The sequence below is a fragment of the Mercurialis annua genome, linkage group LG2, assembly GCF_937616625.2.
Source record: "Mercurialis annua linkage group LG2, ddMerAnnu1.2, whole genome shotgun sequence".
Taxonomy (NCBI): domain Eukaryota; kingdom Viridiplantae; phylum Streptophyta; class Magnoliopsida; order Malpighiales; family Euphorbiaceae; genus Mercurialis; species Mercurialis annua.
The window spans coordinates 1,878,354-1,888,348 of NC_065571.1; the positions used below are offsets into that span (position 1 = coordinate 1,878,354).

General features: G+C 31.9%; 2 protein-coding genes across 2 annotated transcripts; both read right to left on the bottom strand.

Moving 5' to 3' along the window:
* Positions 1 to 569: 569 nt before the first annotated feature.
* On the bottom strand, positions 570 to 3,440 carry LOC126666803 (glutathione transferase GST 23-like). The gene is made up of 2 exons (XM_050359677.2): positions 3,103 to 3,440; positions 570 to 1,109 (listed from the first exon to the last, which is right to left on the bottom strand). Exons 1-2 carry the CDS (start codon positions 3,412 to 3,414, stop codon positions 756 to 758), a joined length of 666 nt encoding a protein of 221 aa, XP_050215634.1. The 5' UTR covers positions 3,415 to 3,440; the 3' UTR covers positions 570 to 755.
* Positions 3,441 to 8,129: 4,689 nt separating this feature from the next.
* Positions 8,130 to 9,995, bottom strand: LOC126669430 (probable glutathione S-transferase). Its single transcript, XM_050362892.2, has 2 exons — positions 9,669 to 9,995; positions 8,130 to 8,584 (listed from the first exon to the last, which is right to left on the bottom strand). Exons 1-2 carry the CDS (start codon positions 9,978 to 9,980, stop codon positions 8,216 to 8,218), a joined length of 681 nt encoding a protein of 226 aa, XP_050218849.1. The 5' UTR covers positions 9,981 to 9,995; the 3' UTR covers positions 8,130 to 8,215.

Here is a 9,995-nt window from a genome sequence, read left to right on the forward strand (position 1 = left end):
TTAAATTTGGTGGATGGGATCAAAATGGTATTTGTGGTATCACACCTGTTATTTTTGTGTTTTAAATTTGACGTCTGGTGGATCTGATGCTGCTAGTCCTAAAAATAACTTGAGCTTACTTAGATTCTACATTACTCGAATTTTAAAATTTTCATTTGAATCTTCAATTTCCTTTTTCTATTATAGTTAAATAATTATGGTTTCATGTTTTTTGTTTTCTCCCATTTATTTTTGCTAATTAGATAAATCGTGTTTAAGATTGGATAAGTTAAATTAGTGAAAAAAATAAAAGTTCAATTTGTTTTCAAGTTTCGCTTTGATAATCAAACTTATTTGCGAAATAAAAATTGAAAAGTTAATGGATGAAGCACTATAACTACTAGTGAACAATAGGCAATGTTCATTACTTTTTTGATAGTAAATTATTTACACAATTTTCTTGAAAGATAACAAAAATCTGTTTGAAAAGTGAGATTTTTAGCGTTTATAAACGGATACGTTCCTACGATTTTAGAAAAAAACTGTCAAACACGCATATCATTTAACCTATAGTTTGTTGGTGCCATATCTTATTAAAAATTAGTTTTCGTTAATGAATGAAAATGGATTCAAAAACACACTTACAAAAGGTTACACATCGTACTTTAATTTAATCATAAACCATGCATAAATAATCACGACTTACATCCAAGAAAATCGTAAACCAAACATCTAAACAAATCACGGTTGAGATCGAGAGTATCAATTATTTGAAGTTATTTTTTAGCAAACTTGTTCATCTTGAGCGTCATGGAAGCCACCATCTTATCATAATCCGGCAGATTTTCTCCGATCACCGGGACTTGCTTGAAATTCTGAGTCCAAGCATATAACCTAGGCAGTTTGCTCTGTTCCAGCACCGTCAAACCGAGTACTTCTTCCACCGCTGCAAACCAATGAGCGAAAAATCCATAGGAGAGGTCTACCAGACTTATTGAATCACCACCGAAAAATTTGTTATCTCCGAGGGCTTTCTCTTCCAACACTTTTAGCACCTCAAAGACTTCCTTTGCTGCCTTGTCTTGCTCTTCTTTGGTGCTTGCTCCAAATAATGCATGAAATGTGGGACCCTACATTTTATAGCATTTACGTTTAGAGTGTGCGAAACTATAATCAAATCGAATTGATAAATTGATTCGGCTCGATTTGGTTTCATGTTACAAAAATATTAGTACATTTTTGGTCGGTTTCACTTTTAGATATAAAAGTTCAGTTAAATTTTAATTTAAACGGAATAAAAAAGCATAAACCAAAAAATCAAACAAAATTGACTAGTCTGTTTCATATATATATGTTCTTTTTAGAAAGGGTAAAATTTCAGTTATATTTTTCTTTTTTCGTACAGGATCCATTATATTTGATTGAATTGAATGCACTATATTAATTAGTTTAAGATTTTTTTTTTTGAAACATCAACTAGTTTAAGAGTATTACATACTAATTAACATATCAAAATTACCAATTGGTATGATGCAATTGTTTCTTATTATTATTTATACTAGTTTCGCATTACGTGCTACGCACGTGGCTCGTAATGTGATTTGTCAATTTTTATATTAATTAAATTTATTATAATTAATATTAATAACAATTTAATTATAGAAATAAATATAGTACTTCAATTTGTTAATTTTTAAAATCAATTGACGTTAATATTTTTTATTTATAATTCCTTATATTAATTAGATTTATTACAATTATATCAATTTTTTATAATTAACATTAAATTAGTTATAATTTAAAAAAATATTTTTATTAGATTAAGACTATTATTTATATTAATTAATTATACTAATAAATAAATAGTAATAAGTATAATATTATATTAATTAACTAACAGCAATAATTAAAATTATAGTTTATTTAAAATAGTTTGTCTTGGTTAGTATTTTTGATAGGAAAAATAAATCAAATACATTAAGGGGTAAAGGTTAATTGTTTATCACGTACTTATCAACTATAGCGTTAATTAGGTTGGGTAAAGAATATTCTTAATAGTTGTACTATATATGTTTGAACCACTTCCATAAATATTAAACTTGTATGTTCATAGATTCATGCCCTAAATCAAATTTATATCAAATATAAACTCTTACTAAAATTATTCTCTTATTTGATTATATAAATAGTTTTATTTTATTGGAGTAACACTTACTCTTTGGCTCAACTTAAAATTCTTGTGGAAGTCAGAGTCATTACTTCCGTTTTTTAACTATTGACTTTATATTTTAACTTTATAACTAATTATGTAATTACCAGAAAACTTCTAATTAACTAATGAAGTAGTCATAAATTAAAAAGGACAATTAGGTAAAAGTGTTTGTCCCCCCTCATCCGTGCTTTTATATATAGTATAGATGATATGATTGTCATATCACAATAAAATTTATAGTTTTAATAATACATAAAAATTTAAATAAAAATAATCTATTGTTGTTATTTTTTTAAGTTTTTTTTTCATCCTATCACATAATATAAAAATTGGCAAAAGGGACAAAAAAACTCTCGTAGTTTTTACAGAAATACATATTAGCCCTTTTACTTTTTTTGGTATAATTAAGCCCTCTTTGTTTTTAAAGTGTACAAATAACCCCTTTCGTCCAACACCATTAGAAACACTAGTTAATGGCTGACATGTCTCTCATAATCATATAGGAAAAAAATTTGAAAATAATTTTAATGTTTAAAATATTTACCGAAAATTTGAGAGGGTAAGCGTCACAAAAGTAAACTAAAAGGGTTTATTTGTTTGATTTTAAAATAATAAGAGTTTAATTGTTCAATTTTAAAAAGATGAGAGTTTAACTGTGCCTAAGAAAAGTAAAAGGGATGATTTGTACTTTTGAGAAAAAATAGAGGGTTTTTTTGTACCTTCTGTCATAAAAATTCAAACGACTGTCACTCTCAGTCAAAACACATTGTTTCACATAAATTATGTAATTAAGCTATAACTAGAATACAAAATGAAAATTGGGTAAAAATGATAAAATAAAGTTTTAACTCTTAATCAGAATTAATAAAAGACAAAACCATCTAATTAATTTCTAGTTATAGACAGATTACCTTGGTAACACCATATTGAATCCAGAAGCGAGCCACGGCTCTATCATAAGCATCTTCCGGCAACAATGGAACCTCCGGCCATGTTTCTTCAATATATTCAAGAATGACGAGTGACTCAGCAATCGCCTTGCCACCGTGGACAAGGACAGGGATCATCTTGTAAACCGGATTATATTTCAGCAGTAATTCACTCTTGTTCTGAAGATCTTCTTCAATGTATTCGTAATCTACTCCTTTTAGTTTCAGAGCCCAGATGACTCTGGCACTAAATGGGCTGCTCCAGAATCCGTGTAGCTTCACTTGATCTGCCATTTTTGTTATGTTAATGAAGATGAATGCATGTTCTGGTTCTTGATTTATAAGGGTTTGTTTGCTTGGAAAGAAAGTTGCAATGGAATAATAATATATTGATTTCTTTTGTTTATTGTAGTGTGATTTTTTTTTTTTTTGGTAAATGATGGATATATAAGCTCTACCACAATAGAGATAGGCAAAAAAAGCTCAAAGAGCTAAAAAGAGTTACAGAAAAAATCTAAGTTTCTGAAAACATCCATAGCGGAAAATGTAAAGCCGGCATGGTTGTCCTTGTAATAAGTTACTGCTCTGCAAATTCCCATGAAAACTAGAGAATCAATATCCGTCTGCTCATGTCTGAAAACCCTCTTATTCCGTGCTTTCCACAATTCCCAAACACAAAACATCCAAATAGTTTGCCACAAAGGGCGGTATCTCTTGCTTGAAATAATACTCCACGAATCAAAGAAAATGTTTAAAGATGAAGGTATAACCCAGCACACATGACACAATCTCAAAATTGTATTCCATACATCACAAGCATAGCGACAATGAATAATAATGTGGCTACTTGTCTCCTCTTCCATGCAAATCAAACAAGAAAGTTGATTAAGGGAAAGAACTCCTCGATGAAATAAGACGGCGTTAGAAGAAATTCTATCCCTAGCCATTAACCACAAAAAGAACAGAATTCGAGGAGGAACCTTGAACTTCCAAAACCGACCATACGAATGCAGCTGAGTAGAGGAGTAAGCTGATGTATAGTGAGAAACAAATCCAGAAGGAGTGTAAGAATTCTTACCGAACCAGTGCTGCATATCCGGGCTGTCAACACATAAATTACTTGGAGTCAACAGATCTTGAAGAGAAGACAGCAGCTCCTGCTCCCCTATGCGAAGACGACGGCGCCAAGTGAAGGTAAAATTGTTATTCTGCGTATCAAAGAAATCAGAGACCAAGGAGTTCTTCTTCAAAGATAATGAAAATAATGCTGGAAAAGATGAATGAAGAGGTGCCGAACCCTTCCAAATATCTAACCAAAATCTGATAGTTTTGCCATTCCCCAAAGACATGTGTAACCCATTTTTGAAAATATCCCATACTGAATGATTCTTCACACAACCAACTTGTATACCCCGCCACAGATGAGACAAACAATTTGGATTGATATCCTCAATATCGTACCAATGAACCATGCTCGAACTACAAGAGACCACATTGAACCAGAGAGAATTATTGTTAACATGCATGAATTTCCAAATCCATTTAATAAGCAAACTCTGATTTTTAATCCTGAGAGGAGTAATATTCAATCCCCCAAGCTCAAATGGGAGGCAAACATCGAGCCAAGCGACTTTGCTAAAGCCTGAATTAAGCGTCGAGCCATTCCAAAGAAATCTGCGCATTAGCCGTTCTAAAGAAAGGGCCACAGATTGCGGGATCAGAAAAGAACCGAGATAGTAAACTGGCAAACTACTAAGAACCGATTTGATTAAGACTAGTCTGCCAGCCGGGGATAATAACTTACCTTTCCATCCTGCTAATTGCTGCGAGAAACTACTGACAATAGGGTCCCAAGACTTAGCTTTAACTGGCTTAAGGGATAAAGGTAATCCCAAGTAAGTAATAGGAAGTTGTTCAATCTTGCAATTAAGGATCCTAGAGGCTTCAGATAAAGCAGAATCTTCCACATTAATGCCAATAATAGAAGATTTCTGGTAATTGATTTCAAGCCCTGAAACTAACTCGAAACATCGAAGAATACGAAGTAAGTTTCAGACCATTTCCAAGTCATTTGGCAAAAAAAGAAGAGTATCATCCGCAAATTGAAGGAGAGTAATCGGGTCCGAGTATCCATCCACATGGATTCCATCAATCAAGCCAACAGCAACCGCTCTATCAAACAAGGCTTTCAGACCTTAAACTGCGAGAACAAACAACATAGGCGAGAGCGGGTCACCCTGTCTAACTCCTCGACCCATGTTAAAATTCTTGGTAGGGGAACCATTAACCATAACCGAAAGCTGAGCAGAAGAAAAGAAAGAAGCAATCCAAGTGATCCATGACTTATCAAATTTCATCCTCGCAAGCATTTTTAGAATAAAATTCCAAGAGATAGAGTCAAATGCCTTTTTAAAGTCAAGTTTGATTAAGAAAACCTGGTCTTTCCTCTTATTTGCTAGGTGCATCAACTCAGTAGCAATCATGTGGCAATCGTGAATATTCCTTCCTTTGATAAAACCAAATTGGTTGTCAGAGATCAATTGGGGAAGGATAGAAGATAACCTGTTAGCCAAGACCTTTGATAGAAGTTTAAAGACACCATTGATAAGGCTGATGGGTCGAAAATCTTTGATATCTCTGGCCCCTTTCAGTTTTGGAATAAGAACCAAAAAAGCCGTGTTCAAACCTGCAGGAAAAGTTCCAGATCGATGAAAGCTAGAAAACAAGTCTAAAAAGTCTTGTTTGATAATGGCCCAAGCTTTCTTATAAAAAAAGAAATTAAAGCCGTCAGGACCCGGCGCTTTATTATCATCACAATCCGCCAAAGTTAAAAAAAGCTCCTGCTCCGAAAAAGAAGAAACTAAACCAACAGCTTGCTCCATTGTTAATGACCGAATTGGAAGACCCTCAAGAGTGAAGCACACTTCAGTTCTAGATTGATAAAGTTGTTTATAAAACAAGTGAATGTTATATTTTATATCCTCAGGGTCTGAATAAGTGACTCCTTCTACCATAATATCCGAAATACAATTGTTCTTAGCATGAACAGAAGCAACTGTATGAAAAAAATTTGAATTCTTGTCCCCAGAAACATTCCAGTTAACCCTTGATTTTTGATGCCATAACGACTCAATCTGTTTCGAAACCCTGTAAAATTCAGATTGTAAAAAAATCAGCTCATCCTTCTCTTCTGCAGTAAGATCTCTGAAATCTGCTGATGCCTCAATAGCCTGAATTGAAACCTGAACAGTCTCCATTTTCGAATTCAGATTACCAAAAGAATGGACATTCCAAACTTTGATAATCTTTCTCAATTCCCTAAGTTTAAAAACCAAATTAGCCCTAGGAAAATTAAGAGAAAGATCCCTCCAAGTATCCGTAATCAAAGCAAGAAAAGATGATGCTCTCATTTTGTATGCAGTTGTTAACTTATTATGACTAAGGGCAGTGGCGTATCCAGAATTAAAAATTATGGGGGGCAAAATTTTAATTTTTTACATATAATATATAAAAATTGAAAATTATTTAAAATAAGGGGGTCAACATGTGCTATTTTTTAAGATAGTATGACATACTTAAAAAAAAATTGCTTGAAAATTTTGTACTTTTTAAAAAATAAGAGGGGCAAATGCCCCTCTTATCTCTCAAGTGGCTCCGCCACTGACTAAGGGTGTGCAAGAATCGACCGAAACCGTGGTTTGAATTTGTAAAAAAAATCGGACATTTGGATACTCAATGATTTGGATTAGATTGAGTTAATTTTTTTTATTTTTTTTAAATTAAATTTAGGAGTATTTTAGATATCTTAACTTTTTAGGCTATTTTAATGACGTGGCAGTTAACATGGCGCTACCAATTTTTTAAAACAATGTCAGTTGACCAAAAAAGACGGTGCTAGGGGTATTTTAGTTATATTTGGAGTTTAGGGGATTTATACCATAAAAATCAGAAGGTTTGGTTATCGTTTTTAAACATAAGGGGGTTTAGTGATCACAGACCCAAAAATTAGAGGCCATAAGTGATTATTAGCCAAGTTGAACATTAGTGGGTTTGTGTCAAAAACATGTAAATCCATTCAATGACACGACATAATCAATCGTTTAACGGATTGACTTGTAAATTTATCTAATTTGTTTACAAATTATACTAATTGTTAATAATATATAAATAAAAAAATAAAAGATAAAATATAAATATGAAAAAGTTTAGAGAAAATATATTTATCTACCACAACTATACCTAATTTGCTAAATATAACATAATTTTAAAAAATATTATATTTTGATTCATTATTTTTTCGCCTTTCAAGTGCTGTCAAGTCTTTTAATCCTTAGTTTCTAGTTGATGTGACAGATATTATTTATGTTAAGGAGGATAAGTTTTGCGCTCGTGGATGAATACTATAGCGTCATTCACCTTGTTTTTTTGGTGCAGGATCCATGAGATTTTCTGAACGGTTTTCAATGAGACAGCGTCTTTAAGCCTTTCATATTCAAACTAATCCCCACTCGAACCGTGTAGGTCTCTTACGAGAGGCAAACTCTGGTCCCAAATTTTAAACGGCTGCATATATGAGTACGGTTCGAACCGCGACCTCACTTAAACCAGAATAATACCTTACCAATTCATCTGCGCCTTCTTTTAGACGAGTTGTAGGTGTATTTGACAAAAGTCAAAAAGATGATAGACCAAATTGACAAAGTTTTAAATCCTGGTATATTTGACAAAAAAGATATAGTTGTGGGTAAATAACTATATTTTGCCAATAAATTAAATACAAATATATTAATATATGAATAAAATAAATTATATTAAAATTTTATTATTTTGAGTGCGGATTGATAAATTTAAATTTAATTTTATATTTTAAATATAGTTATGGGTTATAAAATAGATCGTGTTTAGTTGTCTTATTCTTTTATTTTAACATTGTACCATATCGTTTATCCATTTATTATCATGTCGTATCGTGTTATCGGTTTCAAAAATATAAGTTTAGGCAATCAATGTATCGTAACAACACTGTAATTTATTTATTTTATTGATGATCAAACATATATAAAAACACAAACATATATTTCAGAATTCTCCCACATCAACCACTAGAGATAGATGCTTCTAACATTTTTGGCCTTAGATTTTTAAATAAATTCAGCAACTTCTCACGATCAGGAAGCTTTTCTTTAATGCTTGGTTCTTCCATGAAATTAATAGTCCATTGATGCAAATTTGGAAAATTGTGAGGTTGGAGAATTTGAATTCCAGCCACTTCTTCTATCAATTCTAACCATAGAGAACACACACCACAGGCAATATCCACAATACCTATTTTTTCTCCACCAAAAAATTTCTTATTCTCCTTCCCTAGAGCTTCTTCTTCTAAAATTGTTAGCATTTTCGAACATTCTTTCACTGCCTTCTCTTGCTCTTCACCACTTGTGCAGAATACTTTCCATATAGGAATCTGTAAGACTCAACCAAACACACCACATAAATTCACACTTTAATTTGTTAGCTATGCTATAAAATCAAAATAAAGTGATCTTATTAGTATGTTGGCATAATTGATCATGAGAGTACTCAAACTATCGATTTTTTGTATTTTGCTAGCTAAAACTTTAATTTCATTCCAGCTGCAGTTTTCCGGTCAAAATACTAAAATGGCAGCAGGATTTTCCTTCGTGGCAGTTGTTTTTGTCACATATGCATAATATCAATTTAGCCGAAGTTGTTAAGTTGAATTATGCACACGTGTCAAAAATTAAAATTATCGTAAAATATTATAAACTACAATTTCGAAGGTCTTTGGTGATTAACGTTCGGCAATAATCATGCGCTTGTTTATTGGCCCGTTTTTCATCAAATGGACTAAAAAAATACAAAATTTAAATACTTAGGGGCCGTTTGGTTCGCCAAAAAAAGGGAGGAATGGGAATGAGAATGATTACCATTGTTTGTGTTTATTTTGTCAAATTACACTAGAGAATGGGAATGTGATTACCCTTTCAATGGGAATCATCCATTCCTCCCTTACACCATGGGAATAAACTTTTGAGAATGAGAATCAAAATTTAACAAAATATTTTAATAACAAATAATAAATATATAATTATTAAAAAAATTATTTTTAAATATTTATTTTCAAAAATATACTTAAAATAATTAAAAAAATATATTTTTTTATTTTTATTTTTTTTAAATAGTTTTGTTATTTTTTTTAAATAATTTTTTTATTTTTTTAAAAATATTTTATTTTTTTAATAAATAATTTTTTTATTAAACTTTACCCATTCCCATTCCCATTTCTATACTTTGAACCAAACAAAAAATGAAAACAATCATTCCCATTCTCATTCCGATTCCCATTCCGATTCCGATTTCCAACTTTGAACCAAACGGCCCCTTAGAAATTAGACATAAACTACAATAAAATACCGAATCAGATTTCCGATTCCATAAACTTCAATCCCGCATCAATATATTTTACAATTTAAGGATACATAAATTGGATCTAAACATGTATTTTCTCCAAAACTAGGTCAACGTACCTTATCAGTTCCAATGAAATCGACCCAGAATCTGGCAGTGGCTCGCTCATAAGGGTCAGTGGGCAGCAACGGGTGGTCAGGCCATGTCTCATCCAAGTACTCAACTATAACCATTGACTCACAAATTGGCTTGCCCCTATGCACCAGAACCGGGATCAATTTGTGAACCGGGTTATATTGTAATAGCAGAGCACTTTTGTTGTAGATATTTTCTTCTATGTACTCATAATTTATGCCCTTTAGTTTCAGAGCCCACTCCACTCTGCAACTAAAGGGACTAGACCATGTCCCAAATAGCTTAATTTCATCCATTTTTAAGGAGTTTGT

Bases quoted from the DNA above. Each gene is read 5' to 3' on its own strand.
- LOC126666803 (XM_050359677.2), bottom strand. From the start codon at position 3,414: ATGGCAGATCAAGTGAAGCTACACGGATTCTGGAGCAGCCCATTTAGT. The intron at 1,110-3,102 runs GTAATCTGTCTA...TATAAAATGTAG, and splicing joins TTCAATATGGTGTTACCAAG to GGTCCCACATTTCATGCATT.
- LOC126669430 (XM_050362892.2), bottom strand. From the start codon at position 9,980: ATGGATGAAATTAAGCTATTTGGGACATGGTCTAGTCCCTTTAGTTGC. The intron at 8,585-9,668 runs GTACGTTGACCT...TGAGTCTTACAG, and splicing joins ATTTCATTGGAACTGATAAG to ATTCCTATATGGAAAGTATT.